Below are 26,565 nucleotides of genomic sequence, written 5' to 3'. Positions count from 1 at the left end.
GGAGAGCCTTCCCCACTGATTACTCAGTGCTCAGCACAGTGTGCTGATGTGGTGAGATTGGGAGGAGTGTCCAAATCCAGAGTTACAGTAGGGGTGGCATCTCAAAAGCCACAAAGTTTAAAAGCACAACAGGAGTAGGATGGGAAAAATCAGAATCCGAGATCATCAGTAGTCAGGCAGAGAAGAGCAAGTCACATAGTACTACAGATAAAACTGCCACTAGATATTTGTAGTTAAATAAGGAATTCTATTTCTCAGCTCCTCCCACTAATTTGCTGGATATTATTCACTGTCTGCGAAAGAATCCTTTTCTAACTGACCCTAGCTAAGACCTTTTAAATTTCTAAAAAGAACAAAAGCTTAAAATAAAATAAAACAAAATGCAATACAAGAGTAAAGATAAAAGTGGAAGTAACCAAACCTTAAATAAATAACGCCAATCCGAAATCAAATGCAGATAGAGACCAACAGTAGTCAGACAGAAAACAAGTCACATAGCACTAGGGCTGAGTAAAGGACAATGACACCCCTACAACTAGAGACAATCCTTTTGTTTATAAGGTGTGCAATATAGAAGGACTTTCTGAAAACAACAGACACATGTTGGTCAAAAGTTAGGTAAGTTCCCAAATCCCAAGTATCTGGGTTATCTATTATTGGTATATTGTCATTGTGCTTGTTCCCTGGGTAAATCACTTCCAAATGATTTGGGCACCAGTGTTACTTATTATATACTCCAAAGGATTCCCAAAATCTTTTCCTAGTGTGCCACCACATCAGAGAAGGAATACCGCAGCCCAAAGTCCAGAAACTGCTGGCTAAACAAGTCATCCAATAGGTCCCACCAGACCAGTGAGGAATGATTATTCCAAATTCTTTTTGGTACCAAAGAAAAGCAAGAAACTCAGGCCAGTTCTGTATCTCAGCAAACTGAACCATTTAATCAAACAGATCAAATTCTGGATGGTTATGATGCAGTCCATTCCACCTGTCCTGAGGAAGGATGACTGGATATGGTGTCAAGGAGGCCTACCATCACATAAATATGATATTCCAGTCCAGGAAATTTCTGCACTTTCAGCTGGTGGCCAATCAATACCAGTTTCAGGCTCTGCCTTTTGGTTTCACCATAGCTGTCCAGAGTGTTCACCAAAAGTATGGCAGTGCTGCAGCCTGGCTCAAACTGCAGGGAATCCATTTTTTTTTGTTTCTTGGATGAATGGCTTTTCAACACTTCCATGAAAGCAACTCTCATCAAGGTATGAGATTACTTACTCCAGCTGTGTCTGTCCTTAGTTATTACAGTGAATTACAAAAAGTCCAGTCTGGAACCATTGCAAGTGTTGGAATTTACAGGTTGCCATTTGGATACGGTCACTCAGATAGTCAAATGTCCATTATCCAGCCTTACTTTCCTTTTGCTTGTGAGTGTCTCACTTTCTTCAGGATCCCAAACCTACAGCTGTTGTGATTCTCTGTCTCCATGGGCATATGACAGCATCTGTCTGTCTTGTTCCTCTAGCAAGGTTCCATGTGACGGCGTTACAGTGGACTGTAGCAGTTCAGTGGTCTTATCTCACACATCCCATGGACTTCCTACTGCTGCTGGCAAATATCTGTCACCACCACATTCAGTGGTGGTTGGACTCAGCACTGGTCTGGCAGGATGAACTTTTGTTTTCCCCATCACCAGGATATGGTCATGATGAATGCTTCCCTTCTGAGGGTGAGGCTGTAGCATTTTGAAGTGAAGACTGTCCAGTGGACCTGGTCAAGTTTCAAAGCAAATTGTCACATCAATGTCTTGGAAATGAGGCTGATCCTCTTAGCATTTCAGGCCTTAGAGGACCTCCTCTCCAAGGTTGTGATCACCTTCCAAATAGACAACACTCCTGTGGTTTGATATCTGAACAAGCAAAGGGGAACTCATTCCTATCACCTGTCTCACGAAGCCATGAGGGTTTGGCAGTGGATGATGTCTTCTCAGCGGTTTCTGATTACTATGCACATCCTAGGGAAAAATCCAACATTCTGATGGACAGTTTGAGCAGGAGCATCCTTCTACCTCGAGTGATCCCTGAATCTGAAAGTAGAGGCTCTGACTTCAAGCCGCTAGGGCACTTCCTGCTTTAATCTTTTTGCCAGCCTGTTCAACATGAAGTGCAGCATCTTTTACACCCTGATCTCTCCCAAGAGATAATCCATAAGGGAAGTTCTTCTCTTTGCTTGGCCCCTAGGTTTTTTTGTATGCCTACCCCCCAATGCTCTTGATAATCAAGTTTCTTCAGAAGGCAAACTGTTAGCATTGGTTATTGTTGTTGCCCCATTCTAGCCACAACAATTTTGGCACCCTTATCTTTGGCCTCACCTATGTCACCCTCCCCTGGCTGCTGGATCTGCTCCCAGATCTGCATTCCCATTTTGCATGGTTATCTTTTCCGAACTTCCATTCCCTCAAATTGACTGCATGGTTTCTCCAATTCCAATGATGACTAGGAATCCCAGGCTCTGTGACAGACTTATTAATCTTCTTTTGTCATCCCAGACGCCTTCCACTTTGAAGGTTTATGATAGTGTGTGGAAGCTTTTCTTTCTTTGGACACCTTTAATGGCTTGGATCCTTTTTCTGCTCTTTTGGATGCTAGCGTGGACTTCATGGCTGGTCTTTTTCATTCTTGTTTGAGTTACTTCACCATAAAGGTACAACTGTCTGCCATTTTCATTTTCCATGTTGGCAGAGATAATACGCCTTTGGCAGCTCTTACGTTACCTGAAGCCTTCCTGAGGTGCACTTTTTGTGATGGTCACCTGTTCAACATTTGATACCACTGTGGGATCTTCCTTTGATGCTGCATATGCTTTTCAGACCTCCCTTTGACCCTTCACCCATGGTATCCTTAAAGCTATTGTCATAGATGACCACCTCTCTGGTGGTGGTGACTTCTGTCAGAAGGATATCTGAGCTTCGAGCACTATACTGCTGTACCTCTTTACTTTGATGTACCAGTAGAACAGTTATCCTCAGGATAAATCATTCCTTTTTGCCTAAGTTCACTTCAGACTCTATTTTGAAACAGTCCATTCACTTACCAGTCAACTTTCCAAATCTGAATAAGTAAGACTATTTACTTCATTGTTTGGATGCATTTAGACAACTTGGGTTCAATTTGGATATAACTAAACATTTTAGAAAATCTGTCCAGGTATTTTCTAAGCTGAAACTCGGACATTTTTTTTCCAAAGAGACCTTATGCAAATTGCTCTCCATCTGCATCTCATTTGTGTGCTGTTTGAAGAGAAATGTCCCTACCTGTTTACCTGTGAAGCCTAAGGGTCATTTGACTAGAGCAGTGGCTGCTTCTACTATTTTCTTGTAGGCCATATTTGTGCTGCAGCTGCATGGTCTTTATCTCCCATTATAAATCAGATGTTCAGTCTAAGTAAGATCTTCATTTGATTCCACCATTTTGCAGAATGTTCAAACTCTGGGCCTTCCTGGGGTTTTCTCTGGCTGGGGACTCTATCCTACAGGTTGAAGTTGGATGGAAAGGACAACATCGGATTCAAAAGTTACTTAACGTAATGATAGAAGTGCATTGTCTTCCACTGGAGTCAACCATCCCTCTCTTCATACCCTTTTCAAATTTTCGCTGCTGTTAGAGAGGTGCTGTCAATTGGTCTTGCAGCCTGGTTTATAAGCTGGTGTGTAGGGGTCATTGTCGGTCACCCTTTAACCTATTGCCTGTCCTAATAAAATATTGTTTAGATCTGATATTTGTTTATTTATGTTTATATCTGCTATCATTTTGTGTGTGTGTGTGTGTGTGGGGAGGGGGGTGTATTGAAGGGCAAACTGAGACCGAGGAGTTGATTGTAGAGCCAGGGTATTGTGATTAGAGGTGGCAGAGCTCTCTGGTTGATGGTCGGTGTCTGATCCGAAAACCTACAGGTTGAATCAGATGGAAGAAGACAACACAGATCTATCATTACAGTAAGTAGATGACTTTCAGTTTCTTGAAGCTGTTTACGCATCTAGTAGTACAGAGTTGCTGATTCCTGGGCTTTGGTTGTAGTTACTGTGTACTGTTTCCTTGCCTTATTTTGGGGAGAGGAAGTTACCTTGCTTACCAGTGGGAGTGGGAAGCATTGAGCTGCCTTTTGTCCAGTTTTGTGAGGTTTCAGCCAGTAACTAGTAGTTTATTGGTCGTTTTGGGCCAGTTTCTAGCTTTTTCCAGCCCCCTGGTATAAAACGCTGCTGCAGCGTTAGCTGAGCTGCCACTGTTGCACACTAGGGCAGCCGGTTAAGCAGGTTTAAACTATTCGGCTACCTAAAGTCCACTCTTCAAATTTTCCCTTAAAACTACCTTCCTCGAACTATACTACTGATCTAATCAGCGTATCCTATAACTAAAAAGATCATCTCCACTTGACTCCAAGTAGACTATTCTCTATCTGTTAAACCTAGCACTTGCTCCTACAGTACTTATTACCTTGATACGGCACTCTTGTCATAGATAGTACCCCAAAAGGTAACCCCCATTTCTTGGTCACCCACGTCCCCCTGAATCTTTTTTAAAGTTTTTGTCTATCCTTCTAGCATGTCGAGGGATCAGTTGCTAGTATCCTCTCCTGCTCAGCTGATGAACCTGGGAATACTGAGGCAATGTTACAATTGCCTCATGTACACAGACAACCCTCTCCTCCTCCCAGAAAACACAAATACATGCGAGAGATGCAACTATACGGCCAAACTGGAGGCTGAGCTCTCTCAACACAGGACTGGCAAGACCAGTCAGGAGGAGAAGGTTACCACACACACTATAGACCCAGTCTCACATAGCACCATTACAACCTCAAATCATACACATAAACACACAAAGACATACTCGGAGGCTCTGATCAAAAATCTACCAAAACAGCAGATGCCACCAAAGCAGACACCCAAACAACCACCACCTCAGAACACAACACCTGCAACACATAGACCTCACAGTCAGAGTGTCAAACAGTCACAGCCCTTAAGGCCAAACACAATGCCAGACACACTAGTCATTGGAGACTCCATAGTCAGACACACTGACGTCCCGCTCACCAGACTGAGTAAGGAGAAGGTCACAGTAAGCTGCCTGTCTGGCGCTAGAATCCGCCACATAACGCAAGCACTCAGGTCTCTCAACAGCAAGTACAAATATGACTCAGTCATTGTCCACGCTGGTGTAAACGACCTGAGACGCACTCCTTGGACTACATGAAAAGAGACATTGAGGAGCTCTCTGATTATGTAGCCCAGGCAGGTATGACCCTGACCTTGAGCAGTATCCTACCTTCACCAAGAGTGATGCCACAATACAGAGATAAGATGATCAGCTTTAACAATTGGCTTAAACACTGGTGTCATTCAAAGGGGATCCAGTATCTGTCTGCCTGGGATGACATGCTGGACAAGCCACGCTGCTTCAAGGGACGGCTTGCACCTGTCACCCTGGGATTCGGATATTGGCAAAGGCTCTTGCCACCCCATAGTGCCTTTTTAGGCAAGGCTCAAATTCTAAACCTACCACCCTAGAACACAAAAAAGGGAAAAAACTAAGGGTAATGCTGCTCAATGCCAGAAGTCTAAATCTCAAAATGCAAGCACTCGAGGCCCTTCTCAGTATGGAGAACATCGATGTCTGTGCTGTGACAGAAACCTGGTTCAAGGCTCCTGAGAGCACCCCAGCGCTATCAGGTTTTACCTCATATCATGTGTTCCGGCCCCAAAATCCGGACAATACCAAGAAAGGAGGGGGGGGTATCCATATTCATCAAGGACACCCACACCTCAAGACTGGTGGCAACGCACGATGCATCGGAGACCATCCAGGTGCAATTAACCATAGGCAAGACTGCTCTGCAAATTGTAGCATGTTACAGGCCACCCTCACAAACTCAGGAACCTCACATGGCCTTCCTGAAAACACTAGAGGGGATAAATGTATCACCAAACACCATCATACTAGGTGACTTCAATTACCCTAATATAGACTGGGAACACTAATCAAGCCCAAACACCCTAGCCCAAAAGTTCCTGGAATTCATAAACTCAAATGCCATGGAACAACTAGTCACCATCCCCACAAGAGGAGATAACATCATCACGAACATGGGAGCACAATGTTCAACACCGGAAGTATACCCCTCACTGGTGAGATCAGATCACAAACTAATCTCGCTGGAGGTCCTCATCCCACCCCCACCTGAAATAAAAAAGACCACAGTAAAGAACTTCTCAAAAGCCGACTTCACACTTCTAAAGACTAGTGTGGTCTCCTTTAAGGCCCCCGAGCCAGCGGAAAACAGTACTCAAGCCGCTGAATCACTTACAAACACCTTCTACCAGCACCTGCAGGACTGCATGGATAAGGCAATCCCAAACAAAACAAAGACTCTTAGTACCAAAGGCAAGCGTCCAGTCTGGTGGACCCCAGCCATAAACAAACTCTACAATAAAAGGAGGAAGCTACTACAAGATAGAGCAAAATCCTTAAAAGGTAAGACACCCTTGATCACTATAAGTAAAAAAGTAAGAGCTCTCATAAAATCATCCAAAGCAAATTTCGAGGAAAAATAGCTAAAGACTCAAAAGACAATCATAAGGCCTTCTTTAGCTATGTTAGAAACCTAGGAGGAAACTCCCAGATATGCTCAGAACTAGTTCAAAAGGATGTGAAGATTACTGATCCTACAGACATTGCCAACATACTGGCTGACAGGTTCAGTGCAAACTTCTCCCCTCCACCCCAAAAGGAGAGATATCTATACCAAACGATTGCAGCCCCCAAACATCTCCAGCCCAAGTGAGAACTGCTCTCTCCAAAGCAAAAACACAGCATCCATGGGACCTGATGGTGTCCCCGGCTGTGTGCTCCACGAACTCAATGAGGAATTAAACCCACAGCTAGGACAGCTGTTTAATCAAAGTCTTACCTCTGGATACATACCCAGGGAGTGGCGCACTGCAACTGTGGTCCCACTTCACAAAGGCGGTGCCTCCACCGACCCTGGAAATTACCGCCCATTAGCTTGACAAGCCTTATCTGCAAAGCCATGGAGAGGATCATAATGGACCTCATAAATAAAGACATAGGGAATTTGCAGACTTTGGATCCAACCCAGTTTGGCTTTGTCAGAGGCAGATCATGCCTTTTAAACTTGGTTGACTTCTTCGAAACAGTCACCAAAGCCATTGGCGAGGAAAGGCAGTCCATACAGCCTACCTCGATCTGGCTAAGGCCTTCGATACAATACCCCACTCGGGTATCATTGAAAACTCATCAGCTTAAATGTTAACCCATACATCACAAGATGGGTTGCAAACTGGCTGAGTGACAGAACCCACAGGGTCAGAGTTGCTGGCGCCATGTCAGACTCAAAGCCTGTCACAAGTGGTGTCCCACAGGGCTCAGTCCTGGGCCCACTCTTGTTTGGCATCTACTTTTCCAGTACAAGCAAACACAGGAGGGTTATGGCTGACAAAGTTTGCAGATGACTGCAAACTGGGCCATAGTAGAAAACACATCTGACACAGATATCCTTCAGAAGGGTCTCACAGAAATGGATAACTGGTGCCAGAGCCACGGCCTGAAGTTAAATGCCAAAAATTGCATAGTCATACCCTTTGGGAAAAACAAGGTTACCCCTAGCTACCAAATAGGTGGCAATCCACTGAGCACAGAAGAAGTTATCAGGGACCTGGGGACCCAGGTTGATAGTAGTCTGTCATTCGACACCCATGTAGCTAAAGTGGTTAGGAAGACCTTCTACATTGCCCACCTTATCATGAAGGGATTCTCATCTAGATCAAGGGAGGTCATAGTCTCCCTTTACTCATCACTCATCAGACCAATGATTGAGTACAATGCCCCATTCGGGATGTATCTGACCCGACACTTGCAGCAGCTGGAGAGGCCACAAAAGTTCCTCACCAAAAGGATAAAGGGTCTCAAAATCTGTCCTATACTGCCCGACTGAAAGAACTCCAGCTCTATTCAGTCGCTACCGCTTGCTCAGAGGTGACCTTTGCCTAACATACAAGGCCATGTCAAACCCAGATTTGATGAATATGCTTCACCTCAAAAATCTAGATCCATCAGAGCCACAAGGGCGGAGACTTAAACCTCGACACGGCTATTAATAGGACGTGCTGGAGGGATAGATTCATCACCCAAAGACTCCCTATGCTGTGGAACAAAATCCCGGTACATGTGAGGCAGAGCACCTCGCTGGCCTTGTTCAAGAGAAATCTTGACCAATGGATGGGAGATCGCAGATATACCCCAGGGATTACCTCAGTGTCACTGCTCGACAGAGGCACAGCAAAATAATGGGTATAGTTCCCCATACTAAAGGGGTGGCGTAAGCCACAAAACGATGGGCTAGGCTTGTAAATGCCCTCGGGCAGATAGCCTAGTATGAACCTATGAACCTATGAAGATCTGGTAAGAGTTGGTCTGCTCTCAGTCAATAGTAGGGTTTAAAGCCATAGGTATTAGGACTGCTTAGAAAACAAAACATTACCAAGCTGCCAAGTACTTTCCCTGTGCCGTAATGTGCTGTACAGCTTTCCCTTTTTAGATTGTCAGTGCTGTGATAGGGCTTGAATGAGTTTTTAAAAGGCCCCAGGCTGCATTTACACTTTTTATTCATTTTGTGAGTAATTTATGTTTTGTTTATTGGGTTTCCTCCCACATTCCAAAGACATGCAGTAGATGGATTGACCACACTAAATTGGATGTAGGTGTGAGTGTATGTGCGAGTGAGTGGTACGGATGAACTGTCACTGTAGGGCTAGCCACTCAGCGGAGTAAACCTTGACTCGAGATGATTGTCACTGTTAGTGACACCCCGACCCCATGTGCAAAATGGGAAAAAGGGGTTGAGGATGGATGGATTGTTTTGTTTATTTAGACACTTGCTGTCTGTCTTTTTATGTTTTGACTTTTTTGTCACATTTACAAAAACATTTCCTGTCAGAATTTTTGTCTTGGTCCTTGGCTGTTTTCTAATGTCCGTTTTAGTTTTCTTAAAAAAAATACATCCATAAAGCAAAGGCTATTACAAACCATTTTAGTTACTATTAACAAGTAATTAAGAGATGAGTCATATTGCATCAGAAGATGGCCTTTATTCATCTCAAAATAAGAGCTCTTTTTTTTATTTTGAACATTTCTTTAGAAAATGAATACATCTGAGGAAGTCTTCTAATGAAGGACTTTTAAAGATACAAAGTACTATATATTGAATGTGATTTCCTTGGTTGCATATAGGTCCAGTATAAGTGCAAACTAGTTCAGGTGTTTTCTGCTTTTTTTCAGTCCAGCTTGCAGTAAACTCATTGTTCCTGGCATGTCCGTACTTTCCCTGGTTTCATCATAATTTATATATATATATATATATATATATATATATATATATATATAAGGTCTATATTAAATTAGCGAATGCTGATTTATAGACCCTTTAACAGAGAAAGCTTGAAATCCCGAAGACACGGAACAGCAATTTGTTTCCCAGGGGAAAAAAAAAATCACTGGGCCATTTTCGGGACTTTGCCATTTTCTCCACTGTGGTGCATTCTTGGAGTTGGTATATTTAAGTAGGGGGGGTGTGAGGTGCGAAGCCCCTCACTTTATGTAGTGTTTTGAAGTTTTCTTTTTTTGTGGAACAGCGATTTTTTTTTTTCCCTGGGAAAAAAACGCTGTTCCATGTCTTCGGGATTGCAAACTTTTGCTTTTAAAGATTCGATAAATCAGCGTTCACTATTTTAAGTATTCAATAATTTAATATAGACCATATATATATATATATATATATATATATATATATATATATATATATATATATATATATATATATACACACACACACACACACACACACACACACACACACGTGTATATATAGATATATATGTGTGTATATATTTTTTTCCATTTGGAATTAGCTACCAAGAGTATTCAGTTTAGTGCTAACAAGATGTGAATTCTGTTTTAAAAATAAATCATGAACTAGAATTAGGTCATATATGAGTGTAATCGAGACTAATTCAACCATGGTAAACTTTGCTTCTGGACCAGTGTAGAACATGGACCTTATGTAAATCAGATTTTAAAGATACCTTTAATTGCTTAAGGATTTTATTTTACAGTCTTTACAAAGCTGATGGAACAAACCGTATCTGTACTGTTCTAGAGTCAAGTCTTGAGCTGTGGTTTGTTTCTGTAAATTACCCAGAGTTTGTAAATATACTTATAGAGGATGGTGGGACTCCGAAACCAAGTATTCAGATAGTAAGCTCTTTCATTGTCTTTTACACTTATTTATAGGTTCATAGGTACTTACTAGGCTTTTGATATGTGATGATCTTAAAAAGCCTAGCCTTACATTCCCATGATAGTTTTAAGCCCTTATAGTTTGCTTGCAAGTAATCCAGAGATGGCCCAAATAGGATATGTTGGGACATTTACATATTTCCTATATCCATGAGGGACAGGAGTCCTAAACCAGTGGGTTAATTTGCAAATATCCATCCATTTGTCCAAATTACATTTGAATAGAGTTAAGTGAAGTGCTTTGCTTTATGTGGACTTGGAAGACTGTTCATACATGCTGTATTCACTGTGATACAAAACTGTCCATCCAACATGTTCTATGTATTTTGCAATAGAGATTTAGATCTCTTGAGCCAAGTGTTTATGATACCATTTATCACTTCTGAATGTGTCATAATAGGGGTTATTGAAGCTCTATATGCAAGATAGAGGTTGCCTGCCAATAGTCTATATGATACTGAGAAGAGGAAAACGGCTTTGGGACAGTCTGGTTAGGTTTTATGATTTAGGCCCATGATTTTTAGTGAGAAAGCATTGTGGTTATTCCATTTCTGACAAGTGTTTGGACAGGTACTTAATGAAAAAAAGGCATTATACTCCATGACTGGCCTAATGAGTACCAACTACAGTAGAACAACTACATCCCTGGATCTGGATGCAATACCTTTAGATACAAGCTGTGCAAAGGAAAAGGGCTTCCTTACGTATGTGGATGTGTCAAAGGACAGTTCATTGTGGACATAGGTTCCCAGATCCCTGACTACTAGATCAATTTTTAAGGGTGTGTTATCTGTGTGATAGTTATAAGCGTAGGCATGCTAACCAAAGGATGCAATTCTGTACTTCTTGGTATTTAATTGTAGTCCATGATTTTGCCACCAGCTATTTGATATAGCCTCCCCTTGGAGGATCTTGATGTCATCTGGGGAGTTAGATGTATTTCTAGACTATACTGGCCTTCTTCAGTTTATATTTAAAGTTACTATTTCTCTGTGTCAAAAACAATTTTCCTTGAGAAAAATAACATTTTCTTCTGATTCCTATAAATGTTACAGCATGGGTCTGACTCTCTTTAGGTTGTTTTTAAATGTTGGTGGGTCTGCTTGTAATAATCTTTGAGTACTTTTCCTGTAGCAGGTCATGTAATTTTTATAATACACATCAAGCTTATCGTATTCCTTTTTCTGTTTTTATTTTTGCATGGGATTATAGCATTACGAAATGCACAACATATACTGTAATGTGTCATTGCACTCCAGGTAAATAAGGGACAGAAAAGTAAAATTCTATTTCTATGTTTTCTCTGGAGACTAATTAAAATGATAACGGGAAACAGTTACAGATTAATAACATGCTGTACTACATCTGTTAGGAATTCACTACAGAGAAGTAATTGTCCTGACACTCCAGATGCTGTTGAGTACCATTAAATTCACATACCTGTTTTAATGAAACATTATTGAACAAAATTAGTGAAGCAAACAGATGCTGTGAAATGTAGGGAGCTTTAAAACTTACTTAGCCATGTGCAACTGTTTTGATGACAGTCATAGAGGCCTGTGAGCAAGCTGTTCAGTAAATACAGTAAAACAGAAGTGATGCAATAAATAAAATTGCTGTTTTACTAAAATGGTTATTTTTCTTCTTTCTCTTTAAGTCTTTGAAGTATTCCTTCCAAACGAAAGACCGGTTATGTTTTGTAATGGAATATGTTAACGGTGGCGAGGTGAGTCTACAAGAGTTCCACACACGCACCTGCTCAGTTTTGTACCAGATGCTGCTTTTGAGAATGCTGTGTAAGCAGAAAATAAAGATGTTTGCTTCCCTGCTGCATTATTTAGTTTAGTTGAAGTACAGTAAGAATTTACATCTGTGCTGTTCTACACAAATATTTTAACCATTCTTTTGGTGTACTGGCTTCAGACTTGCTCAGTGAGAAGGCATAATTTTGGTAGCACATGCTTGGTTGGATATGTTTAATTTGAAAAAGTGTTTGTGGTACTCCATATCTGAGAAAGCATAGCATTCCTTTTTTTTATGTTTTTTTTTTTCAATGATATATGCACTATTGCTTGCTTTCTAGCTTTCTGTTTTTATTTGTTTGCTTTTATTCATTATTATAATGTGAAGTAAAACAAATTGTTTATCTCAATGCTCTGCCAAGTGATGCAAATATCTTTCTACAGTTCCCTTCACTAAATATACCCATTATCAGAATGCCCTTAATATAAAGTGCTGGCATTTACCAAGCCTAGTTTCATGCCCTTTTGGTTGGAGAAGGCATCAGTCCAGGTCCAGATAAATTTGGTGTTATCTTCCCTTTTTATTTGTGTACATAAATGTTATGGTGTTGCAGGATAGTGACAGCACGTGCTACAGAAAATGACTAAGTAGCCATCTGCCGTATGTAGTTGTAAGACAGCTACCGGAAAAAGTCTAGCGAGTGCCACATGATTGTCTTATGAATGACATCCACAGCTACTAAACTGGCCTGCATATATGGGGAATTTTGTAGTTTGAATATCTTTGTGTTATAGGAAGCTACTTTTTTTGTGTGTGGCTGGAAACATGAGATTTATTTTAGCTGTTGGGCCTCCCATGGTAGCACTGAGAAACAGCATTAAAGGAAAGTCTCAAAATTGCTGTAACAGTTCTGAAACAAAAAACTCATTTGTTGCAAACATTTTAGAATGCAGATTTTAAATTTGATGCACCTAGTAGCTGCTGGCATGCAGTTTTATTACTATCCCATGTGAAGCATTCTTTCTTTTCCTGCAAACATTCCTTATTCTTGCGTATATATTTTTAATATATATTTTCTTGTTTATCTTTTTCCCCTATTGCCTTGTGACCATTATTCAGGCATCCATCATGTTGTTTTACACTGTTCCTAACTCTCCTACAGTTTTGCAGCCTAGGTAAGTGGTTCTGCCATAGGCACACATGAACTTCCATGCATATGCCTTTCCTGGCAGCATCATATATTTGATGCTTGTTGAGTGGTTGTCTTTGGCCTTTTGTGTTGCCTTACTCTACAGCACTCTGTTTGGCTGTAAGTGCTGCAGAGGATTGGGCTGCATCCCTTCCCCGAAGATTGGCAAATTAGTGTCAGCCAATCACTTCTACTTTCTGCAGCCTGTTCCTCTACCAGCTGGGTCTTTATTTTATCCTGGGTCATCTAGGTTGCAGTCAGTGCTTTATCCTTCTGAACCATGGAGGAGGCTTTACTTTTTTTTTTTTTTTAATATCTGTTTTAAAAGTAAGTTTCAGTCTGAAACTGTGGAAGCTCTTTACTCAGTTCATTACTGAGAATGCAGAGCAGAGAAACATTTGTCAGTAGATCTCTTGACATACCAAGTCTGCCTGCTTACCACCTTTTAGATAAGCTGGTGTTGAACAGACCCTGCTTGCAGACTATATAAAGGTACAGATTTTTTGAAAATTTGCATGGTTTCTCCATTTGAGCCACTCTTGTCTCTTCCTTTATTTAACTTAGAAAGTGGTGGTTGCTCTTAGTTCCTTTACCTGGAAGGATTTCTTAGTTGCAGACAGTGTTGTTAGACGACTACTGCTTTTTCCATAATGAAAAGATTTTTCTTCCCAGATCCAAAGATCTTATTAAATATCTGTTCAATCAAAACCATTCATTATACTGCTCATATTCCCGAGCATGCATTTGAGATGGTACTGCTTTATAGTCATTAGAAATTCAACGTGACAGTCTTCTTTTTGTGATTAGGTTATGAGAAAACAGTATTTTTAAACACTGTCATTACTCATCAAAGTACATTTCATGTAAGGGATTTTGGACCACTTGTGACTGGCTGCATCCACAGTTTTCATATACTATGATGCCCATGGATAGTTATTTTGCCATTGTCACATGGCTTATGATCTACATTCATATTTTAGTACAGTATGGACATTTGTTCCAAAATTTATTGTGTAAGAGTAATGCTGCAGAGAATATATTCTGAAAAAAAATGTAGATTAAGAATGTTTGTTAGCAGTTCTGTCTTACATTTATATAGATTTTTCTAACCCTGCATTTAGCCACTGCATGGGATGCTGAACATTTTGTTTTAATTTTATTAGAGTCCTCCTTACCGTCTTTAGGACATGCTGAGTAAGATACTACTGATGAAGTTACAGTAGTTCTGCAAGTAACTGTGTAAAGACTTGAACTTTGCTTGGACTCCTAAGGAGATTTGCCTTTCTTCCCTTCCCCTCCTCTGCCCCAGTAATTGGTCTGCAGTATGGTATAAGCAGATTTTCAGAGTTCTGCTTTGTTTAGAGAATCATTCAAGTTTACTTTGTCAGGTGGTACCGAAGAAAGAATGTACTTTCTCACATCTTTGTACCATAGATTGTGTCATCACTATAGAGTACAAACCAACAACTCCTCAAGGATAGGTTGATTCCAAGATGGTCGCCGATCATTAAACATGTACTCGCTACTGCTCCTGTAACTAAAAAGTATATCCATTTTAAAAAAATAACATCATGCAATAGAATTAATTTAAACCATCATATCATCTTTAGACCTCAACATATAAAAATCTACCAGTCCTATTTCAAGATCTCTTGACTGCATTTTAACAACTTACAAGTTTATTCCAGCCGTGGAGACTCCAGACATGTGGTGTCAGCCCCCTTCCAAGGATTGAAACCTACACAAAAGAAGAAATGCAAAAATCACCAAGGGATGGCCAACCAACTAGAACAAATGGAGGCACGAACAGTCAAAACTAAGCTTTCATCAATTGCTTTCCCGGAGAAGGACACACCCTCCAAAAGGCAAAAAACTACAAAGCTACAGCAAGACATTAGTGAACCTTCTCCAAGATCTAAAACTGAATCACTGTTCTCTATCTTTGAACTCAGAATTGCCTTAAAATCTCTCCAGAATGAAATCCAAAGTTTCTCAGGAAAACTAAATACTTTTGGGAACAATCTCGACGAGCAAATTACAAGATTAGACCACAACAAAGCCTGAATTTCAGAAAACGAGTGTAAAATAAATGATATACAGAGTTAAATGAAAACTAATGACAAAACCATTAATGATATTCAACAGAAAATAATCAATCTAGAAACATGGTCAGAGAAATAATATAATACGAGGAGTGCCAGAGAAGTTTGATCATATGCAACTAACAACCATAAGAAAAGGAAATCCTAGACACTTTGTTAGACAACAAAACTACAGCAAAGGAAACTGTCATTGAATGAGCACAATACTCACGTAAAACCCATGACTCAGCCATTCCATGCCAAATATATGCAAAAATACAAAATGCTTCCCATGTTACTGCCATTTTAACGTTCACCAAGCAAAACAAAAAAACTTAACTTGGGGAGGTCACAATATCTCCCGCATCCCATTAAACAGCAAAGGCAGGCCTTGAGTCCTTACTGCTCCTACCTCATCAATAAGAGAGTCCGCTTTCAAATGAAATACCCTGCAACTTTAACTTTCCAGTGCAGGGATTATATGTACCAAATCTCAATGGTCAAAGAAAAAAACAGCTTTTAACAAAGCATTTAATGAACTTCCCAACCCATAAAAAAATCTGAACTCAAAGGTTAGAGCACAACTTCAACCTACTAACGTGAAGATTTCAAACTCCTCCCTAGAACAAAACTTAATGGTGACATGATTGCTGTGGAACTTATCTGTAGCTCAACAAAGCAAACTAGGAAAATTCACTAATGCAACAAGACACGATTAAATGAGGACTATCGCTATATTCTCTGAAGATCTTAAATCGCAGTGCATTAAAGCTACTTTGATAAAGCTCAGATTATTCAACTTCCCATTCTATTCTATAAAGAGTAATCACCCATTGTGAACATCCAATCACCATCCACATCTCATTTAAGAACTTCATCTACTTACCTTTTCTCCTGATACGTCACCTGAGTAAGTCTTCAAGGAAGCATTCACAACTAGCATAATGAATGGTTTCCTTTTTGCATCTGCCAAATCTAAAATGGTTGATATATAGCATCGGATGCAAACTTAACCAACACTCCACACACTCAGCTGTCTCCATTTTAATACCAAAGTAGTATGATAAATTACAAAAAGACATCTTAACTTGGATGGCAAATAAACGCAACCACCATCAGAACCTACTGCTCATAATATTAACACAACCTAATCTATAGCTGTAGTCAGCGCTCACCTAATCTAACCAGTGAAGATGAAAAAAGTTTCATATCTTTAATTAAGAAGAGAGAGAAACAAGAAAAAGAAAAGTGGAAAAAGAAGTCTTACCTGAAGTTGCATCGTCATGAGATTCCACTGACACCAGAAGTCTTTAGTCTGTTTCCGCCTTGATGTCATGACTCTGTCACCTCCCCAATAACTTCCCTGCCATGCAAAGTACTCCAGGGAACAAAAAAAAGCAGAGAATTACATTTACTATTAAAATAACTTAAACAAGATTCTAAACTCCAACTTTTAACCACAAAGTAAAACTCTGTGAAGACATTGCAAGTTGCTTTCCATGTGAAGAGACGAATGAGTTATCGCAAGTATGCATCTAGTCTTTTACATGATAATTATCAAGATGTAAAGGATATTTTGTGTATTTTGACTCTACTTCAAACTGTTGAAACCAAACTCTCTTTAGCTTTCCACAATAAAGTGATGACTGAATAAAGTTTAATTCTTGAGCTCAATATGCTATAACTGTTTAGCAATAATCAGACTATGCAACTAACATGAAAGATGCATTCTAAATTTCATTGTATAACATGTATTCTTATGCACACAATTAATCCTGTATGAACTAGTTATGTTTTACTTTCTGTGCAGCTTTAATTAACAATGCCAAAGATGCACTTCTGAGAGAGAGAGAGAGAGAGAGAGAGAGAGAGTCACTATTTACTGAGTGGAATTGGTCAACTTAGTTGTGAAGTAAATCAGCCTAATAATGAAGGATGTCGCTTTTATAAACAAGCACTATATATACATACTGTGACTGTCTGCTTTTCAACACCTATAGCCTATGCTTTTACGCAGATAACTATTCTTGCCATCCCTTCTTACCTTACAAGTCACACGGCCCTAATTATAAATCGAATTTACTGATTAAATGCACTTATTTGTAAAATGAATGAATGTATAATTTTTATTTAAGTTCTTCATCTAGTTACCCAATAATTACCAGTAATGAGAATAAACATACACAGCTGTCTCTTCACAGATAATGTGCTCTAGCTGTTCAAAATATTCTATGGCTTTTCATCGCACCCTACTCCTGTCTGTACTTTAGTTCCTGCATTATATATATTAACTCTCAATGTCTCTAATATCTACATCCTTCTCCCACTGTATATAATGTGTTTTCCAATTCCATAATACCAAAATGGCTTTTTAGCTCAGTGGAACACACAATCAGTTTATTAACAGATTCTTCCTTTGCCAATATCCTGAGTCCTCTGAGCATGCACTTGCTTGCATCAGTGGACTTTTACTATCTGCCTCGTTCTAGTATGGTTTCAGTGGTACCACATATAAACAAGTAAATGGAATATTTGAAGCTTTGTCCATTTCATGACCACCTCTTCCTAGAAGAACAGTCATTCAGCATATGCACTTAAGCAGCCATGACTTTATTTCGCAGTTGTTTTAAATGCTTAAATGACAGTCAATATGAGAAGACAGCATGGTGCTGTTATATATCCACAAAATACTTACTGGTTATGCTCAGATGATAACAATTTCTTTTCTTTTTCTCTATGTGAGCCTAACAATACTGATACAACGCGCATATATCAAAGTTAAAGCTACATCACCTTCCTCTATTATGATTAGTCAGTATTACAAAATTGCATCGGGATCTATAACATATATAAATTCTAAGTACCCTTACTCCAACTTGCTACTATCTCTCTGAATGAAAATAGTATGGTGACCTGTGCAAGGTTTAATAACCAGCTTTAATACAAATCTAATTTGTAGAGGAAACAATTCAATTTTTGTTTAAAATTATGAACAGTTTACTATTGAAGTGACAGAAGAATACTACTTTTGTAGCCTATCTACGAGCTGTAATAACTGACACAATTTATCTCACTGTAAGAAATATATTCTAGATTATTGTTTAATCTAATTCTAATATTGTATCAATGACTTCTGTAGTATCTCTAGATATAGAGCAATGTTAAGGTCCTTTCCGCTATTGCATTGTATTCTTGGGTAAACATAGTAACACTGTTTTCTTTTTTTTTTTTTCCTATGTAACTCATACTAAAGGAGTATCCAGTAGTACGAGTCATGTAATGATTGCTGACACTTGGAATAGTTTAGTATTGTTGACCTTTATCTCCCTGCAACTTTTTGGGGCCCTTTCAGGTCTAATACATTTCAATAACTCCTTCACTCACACAAACCTCTCCACTATATCTCAGGGAGATAGGTGGTTAAGCATTGGGGTTGTTATAGGTGAAGTGGATGCCACACAAAAATACAATGTCAAATTTATTAACACTTAGTCTAATTGTTCACATCTCTGTAATCCAGCTACACCCAAAAATAGACATGTAACTAAACCAATACATAATGATTATATTTGACTCTTGGAACATTAATGGTCTTCAGGATAAAAAGAAAATGAACATAATAATCCATGTAATATACCAGAATAGATCCAATATTATCTGTCTTCAAGAAATCCACTTAATAAATGACCAATTGGGGAAAAGAGAGAATACTTGGATTAATCAAATCTTATCAGCTGGCAACAATACTGCTTCCAAAGGTACACCATTATAATTAAATAATCTTTCCCAGGAGAAATCATAAATTTCAAATCCGACATAGACAGTCGATGGTCTCACTTTACTTGCTGTTATTGAAAAGTAAACAAAAAACACTCACAGGGGTAAAGTGTCTCAAAACGGCAAAACAGCAAACAGTATTCCAATAAATCCGAATGAGGACACTCCACAGCAAATAAAAGCAACCGTTTAATCAAATGCAAAATAACGATCGGTACACCATTAGAACAGTAAGCGCTTTCACATTTATGGCAAATGCTTCTTCAGACTGTTGAGCAAGTATCAAGCTTTAGTATTTAAAACTGAACTCAGAGATCTATCCAATCATCTGTTCTCAATTAAGAATTAATTGTCTCATAAAGTGCTAGCTCTTAAAACTCTAGTAGTAAATATATATAAAAGCAAATTATTTAAAAACTTCTATAAAAATTCAAAACTCATTTACTAATACAGAAAAATGCAATGTTTCTATACTCTGTAAAAAATGGAATATAGAATATAAAATGTGTATATACAAATACTACTCAATTTTAAATACATAGGAATAACTGAGGAATGTCTAAGTACTATATTCTAAAATGTATATAATATGAAATACAAAATATACAAATGCATTAAACTATTTAATATGCTTATTTACATTCATTTAATAAAACAGACTGAAAAATAGACTAAAAAATAGACTAAAAATGATGAAAAAATAATGAAAAATGAAGTTATTCATTATTATGGCAGCCTTGGGTCTAGTGTTGAAAGTCCCTGGCTTCTAAAAATGGCTTAAGGGAAACTCTATCATTCAGGCCCATTGATTTATCTGCTTGTAACTTCATAATTCACCTAGCTTCTCTCTGTTCGGTGTAATCTCTGCTACTGTGAATTTAAAACTATGTTTAGTACCAAAGGTTAGTCTCTCTATGGCATTACTTTTATCTTCCTTACTGACTGCGTAAATATGTTCTCGTACTCTTTCACGTAGTGTCCTGTTGGTCTTGCCTACGTAAAAGCTACTGCATGTGCAGGTAGCTATATATATCACTTCTCTACTCTACAGTCTGCATAAAAATTGAAATTATATTTCCATGCTGTGGTAGGATGTATGAAATAATCTGTACCTGACATGTAAGTGCACTGGTTACATGACCTGCATGAAAAAGTACCTTTCCTATCAGAAATATCTGTCTTTGATTTTGTATTTTCATAACATAGTAGTCAGAACCATGTATTTTGGCAACAACATTCAATTCTATAAACGTTTTGTAGATGACATCTATTTGATTTGGAAAGGAAGTATTGAGACACTTAAAGATTTCATTAAATATATAAATGGGATGACTGAGTTTTTATCCTTCATAGGAAAATGGTCTAAGGACCAGATAGAGTTCCTAGACATATTGTTATTAAGAGAAGGGCAGCATATAGAAACACAGTTACATAGAAAAGAATGTAGGAAGAACACATTACTGCATCGTACCAGTATGCATCCCCCTCATGTATATAAAAACATAGTTAAGGGCCAAATGTTAAGAGCATCTAGACTTACGAGTGATGATAATAAATTTAATAGCACCATAGACATGTTACAAAATGAATTTGAAGAAAGAGGATATAAACAAGATGAGATAGTGAGTTTGGGACAAGGAAATAATATGAGAAGGGACACCATAGGGAAGCCATTTATATATAAAAGAAACAGTCAAGATGATATTCAAGTAAGAACAAGTAACAGAGGGAAGTATAATAGAACAGTTATACCATACACTAACAATAATGATAAGGTTAGAGAAGTTTTTCTAAGAAATTGGAACATTCTCACAGTTGATACGAAGATAAAACAAATAGTAGGACCAAGGCCGAAATATATATATAAGAATACAAAAAATTTGAAAAGACTATGATGTTATGAAAATACAAAATCAAAGACAGATATCTCTGATAGGAAAGGTACTTTTTCATGCAGGTCATGTAACCAGTGCACTTACATGTCAGGTAGAGATTATTTCATACATCCTACCACAGCATGGAAATATAATTTCAATTTTTATGCAGACTGTAAGAGTAGAGACGTGATATATATAGCTACCTGCACATGCAGTAGCTTTTACGTAGGCAAGACCATGCCATAGCGAGACAAGTCCTAACCTTTGGTACTAAGCAGTTTTAAATTCACAGTAGCCGAGATAGTAGAGAGGAATAGTAGACTAGGAAATTATAGGAATTACACCGAACAGAGAGAAGCTAGGTGGAATATGAAGTTACAAGGGACTTTCAACACCAGACACAAGGCTGCTATAATAATGAATAACTTCATTTTTCATTATTTTTTCATCATTTTTAGTCTATTTTTTAGTCTATTTTATTAAATGAATGTAAATAAGCATATTAAATAGTTTAATGTGTTTATAATATGAAATACAAAATATACATACATTTTAGAATATAGTAGTTAGACATTCCTCAGTTATTTCTATGTATTTAAAATTGAATAGTATTTGTATATACACATTTTATATTCTATATTCCATTTTTTACAGAGTATAGAAACATTGTATTTTTCTGTATTAGTAAATGAGTTTTGAATTTTTATGGAAGTCGTTTTTAAATAATTCGCTTTTATATATATATATATTATTTACTACTAGAGTTTTAAGCACTAGCACTTTGAGACCATTAATTCTTAATTGAGAATAGATGTTGATTGGATAGATCTCTAATGAGTTCAGTTTTAAATACTAGAGCTTGATACTTAGTCAACAGTCTGAAGAAGCATTTGCCATAAATGTGAAAGCGCTTACTGTTCTAACGGTGTACCGATCGTTGTTATTTTGCATTTGAACGGTTGCTTTTATTTGCTGTGGAGTGTCCTCATTTGGATTTATTGGAATTACTTGCTATTATCCCCAATTAAATAAGCCTATGCTATTCCTTAACATTTACGTTCCTTGCTCTAATCAACAATTTATCTCTGACATTTACAATCTGCTACTCAAATTCCCTAACTATTACTATATCATTGGTGGAGAGTGGAATATTCTTATTAATTCCTCAAAAGATAGTTCAAATAAAATTAGAAAACAATCAACACAAGTCACTTTAGCCCTAGAACAATTAATAAACAACTTCAACCTAATAGATCGTTATCTACTTTTTGAACACGATAAATCAACAGACAAATGCACATATTTTTCTGCTTCGCATAGGGCGTTTTCCAGAATTGATTTCTTTATGGTTTCTGAAACTTTATCTAGTCGAATTCTTAACTATGAAAACGATATCAAATCAATTTCAGACCACTTGAAAATCTCAATTACTCTTAATCCAACCTGTAATAAAACTACTAGAGGGGATTCTGCAAGTTTGTTGTTAATGTCAGTCTATTAAAAAAGTAGTAATATGAGAAATCAGTTTAATTCCATCTCAACTGGAACAAGACTTAGCTATTAGTGACATGCCTTATGATATTCAATGGGCTGCTGGCAAAACTATTATTAGAGGAGTACTCATCCAGAAAGCATCTATTTACAAAAACACAAACAAGAAGGAAAATAGTCACTAGAAAACCAAACTCCAAAATGAATACTCCCGACGTAGCAGAAAATATTTGGAATCTTCAGAAACAGCTCTATGCTTTTCGTCTACATAAACAATCCTTTACTGAATTAAAACTTCTCTATAAATTCTCTGAATGGCTCCATTCCCTTCCAGAACACTAGCCAAATTAATAAACCTCAAAAATGGACCTCTGAGTATATCAGATATATATTATAAAGGTAAAATATTTCACAAAAATACTAATATAGTTAATTCTTTTGTAAAAATCTACAATAACATTTTCAACTCTCAAATACAGATGGACCTATATAACTTCTTAAATGGCTTAAATTTTCTCTGATTGAGCGAAGAGCAAAATAACTTCCTAGCAAGCCCCCCCCCCCCACATCAGATGAAATCAAACTAGCAATCAAATTAAAAATAAAAAAAAGCCCCAGGCCCAGATGGTTTCATTGCTGAATTTTTACAAAACATTTAACTAACAACTGTCTAAAATCCTGCTTAAAATTTATAATTATATTATATTCCACGTTATTTCAGACCGATACACAACTCAAAAACAATTTTCATACTTAAACCCCACTTTGAAAAAACAAATCCACTTAGTTATAGACACATTGCTCTTACTAACTTGGACATTAAAATACCAACCTCTGTATGATCACATTGGATGTAAAAAGTGATATCCACTATAATCTCCTCCACACAATTACAGTTCGTGCAACAGAGACAGGTGTGTGATAATTCTCTCACCCTTGACACTATAATGATACTCTTAGCAAAAGATAAACACCCCAGGTATGCTCTAACAGTTGATGCCAGCAAAGCTTTTGAAAATGTAAATCTTAAATTCTTATTCCGAACCATGGCATATTTTAATTTCACATAATCCTTCATAAATATTATTAAAACATTATATAAAATGCCTCCACTACATTATTTATTAACAAAACTGTGTCTCAACCTATTAAAATAACTAACGGAACCAAACAGGGATGTCCCCTTTCGCCTTATCTCTTTAACCTCTACCTTGAACCTCTCTTACTTCTTATTACCCAAAAAACTTATATCCCCAAACTTTACAACACTGAATTACACAACTTTTGCTTATGATCTTAATATCTATTTTGAATTACCAACTACTGACCTGCACAAAATCCTTAAATCACTAGAGTACTTTTCTAATATAACTATCAAGTAAACACCTCAAAATCTTCCATTTTTCCTATTAATCCATATAAATACAAAGAATCATAATTTCCAACTAACAAAATTCCAGTCACTTACACGTTAAAATATCTGGATATTAATTTTGTTCATACCCACAAAGATCTGATGAAGGCTACCCTTCAAAAAACATGGGAACAAGTCAAAACAAATATGTCAAGAGGGAAGAATATAAACTTATCCCCCTTGTTGAAAATGGCTATTATCAAGATGAATATTTTATCCAGAATTCTATTTCATCTAAACTCTATTAACTTAAATATCCATAAAAATGTATTTTATAAAATGGAAACAGCCCTTAAAATTCATTTGGTTCCCCAAAGACAACAAGAATTCGCTATGAAAAGCTAATAGTGCCAAAAGAAAAAGGAGGACTGGGACTTCCAGATTTCAAATACTACATCATTAATGCTATACGACTTATCCAAATCTCTTATTACACAACTTGTCAAACATGGCCTCCAACCTGGATCAAAATTTGGTATAATCAATTAAGTTCTCTACACATTAATCCCAAGCCATACCCCTACATACAACTGAAAAATAACCTCATAACCAAAGTCGCCATCCCACGATCAAAAACAAGATAATTATTTTTTTAAATGTAATCACATCCCTACAGCTTGAAAATGCACTTAAATTTCTGCAGCCCATACATGTCAATCCAAACTTGAAAATAAACCAGAAAATGATAGATCTCAACAGATATCCGCAAATCAAAGATATTAGTCTGGCAGATCCATCATCTTAATAATCTAAGCATGAATGAACTAAGATTCCATGAAGGCACATCACGCAAGTGTGACCCCATGCTTAGACAACTTAAATCATTAATAAAAACAAAATACTCAAATACAAAAATAGAGGAACAAGAGATTAAAACAACCCAGTTAATTATTAAAATCCTGTCCTATAAAACCAAAATGATCTCCCATGTCTATAAACTAATGGGAATTAAATTTAAATCTTCACTCGTATATTCCAAATACTGGGAGGACATTGATGAGAATATTTCAATGGAGCAAAAGTATGATGCTATACAAAACGCAGTAAAGTTAACCCCGTTTAAGAATCTAATATATACGCAACTCATACCATACCCCTGCTGTTCTAAATAAGTTTGGTTATAAGAAAATGCTAACCTGTCCCTTTTGCCCTCTGGTTAATGCTGATTTACTTCATATTTTTTGGAGTTGTAAAACTATCTACAAACTATGGTGCTCTCTCAGAACTAAACTTGAAAAGATGGGGTACGAAAAGACTACTTTCTCGTGGGAAACTACAGTCCTCCATATAACTCCTAAATCTCTCACAATCTGTGCCTTAAACATTTTATAGCAAAAAATAGCTAAATAAATCCAAATTCTCCTGAGAATATTTTAAGGGTATGGCTATAAAAGATGTATCTTCACATAAATTGCTAACTAAAAAACATTAAAAGAAGGAGCAACAGTCTTGGCTCCATTTTGACTAATTAACCAAAACTACCCCTATTATTTGAACTTAATTCCATGAAGACCCCCTCTAGATAAAATGTTAAAGATCTGAAGTAGTTACTTCATTTGCTCTGCAACCTGTGGGTATCGAATCCGATCTCGGATCCGAGCCGGCAGCTTTCCAAGCTACAAGATCCTAGCTCCTCCCCCTACCCATAATCACCTGCTATGTGCTACATTACCCCAGATCGTTTTTTGCCACGGCTGAAGCAGCTACTTTTGAAGAGCTCCTTGGCTTTTTGGTGAGATTGAACCTTTTTCTTTGTAAAAATAAAAATAAATCTTTTCTTGTGTGAGAGTGTTTAGTTTTCCTGGGTTAGTTAGTGAAAGTGTAGTTAGTTAGGTACCTTTGTTCCCCCTTTCTAACTAGTTTGTTTCTGTTAGTTCCTGCCTTTCACCCTCCCCCCTCTTAGTGTTTGGGTGTGTTTTTTTGGTGTGAGTGGTGTTATGGCTGAAGGGCCTAAGGCGGTGTTCTCAAAGTGTACTGAGTGTGGCCATAAGCTTTCGCCGGCGGATGGCCACACTCAGTGCGTTTTATGCTTGGGGGCGGCACATTTGTCATCGGCCTGCACAATCTGCGCGTCCTTTAATCCCTGAGCTATTAGGGACAGGAAGAACAAGCTGATCCTGGCGGGCTTGTTGCCTCAGGAATCAGCTTCTTCTTCCTCCCCCTCTCAGGCACAGGCGGTCTCCACAGCCCTCCTGCCTTCTGGTCCCCCGACTCAACCTCCCTCTTTGGGTTTGAGTTCAGGGGATTCAGGTACCTCCACTACGGTGGAGAAAAGACACAGACAAGGAAGGGACATAAGTCCCACAAAAGGCGGGCTGAGACTCAACCCTCAGCCCCGCCGTCTAAGCTGACTAGGTCTCCCTCAAGGGGCTACGGATCCTCCCCCTCTCGGCTCCGTTCACCTCGTTTTTCTCCGGAGCTGGAGGAGGAGGATCAGTCTCCCTCGAGGTCGTCAAGGCGACCCTCCCGGCCCGCCTCGACGACGACTTCAAGATCAACAAGAAGCCTCACTGAAGCAGATATGGATCGGATGATGCGCCAATTCATCCAGACCCAAATGCAGATGGGGGTGCTCTTGCCTCCCACCCCCTCTGGGGGGGAGCGCGGCCCCCATATTTGCTCC

General features: G+C 38.2%; 1 protein-coding gene across 1 annotated transcript in view; it reads left to right on the top strand.

The window, feature by feature from the left end:
• Window positions 1-26,565, top strand: part of AKT3 (AKT serine/threonine kinase 3) — a 2,413,182-nt gene that overhangs the window by 1,720,430 nt on the left and 666,187 nt on the right. Inside the window, exon 8 of the mRNA XM_044058335.1 lies at window positions 12,028-12,096. Coding sequence (XP_043914270.1) covers window positions 12,028-12,096 — 69 coding nt within the window. The remainder of the gene's footprint in view (window positions 1-12,027; window positions 12,097-26,565) is intronic.

The sequence above is a fragment of the Protopterus annectens genome, chromosome 1.part2 (genome assembly GCF_019279795.1).
Source record: "Protopterus annectens isolate FY-2018-M chromosome 1.part2, PAN1.0, whole genome shotgun sequence".
In the NCBI taxonomy this organism is placed as follows: Eukaryota; Metazoa; Chordata; order Ceratodontiformes; family Protopteridae; genus Protopterus; species Protopterus annectens.
The sequence above is the reverse complement of the archived record's forward strand: the minus strand, read 5'-3'. Positions and strand labels throughout refer to the sequence as shown.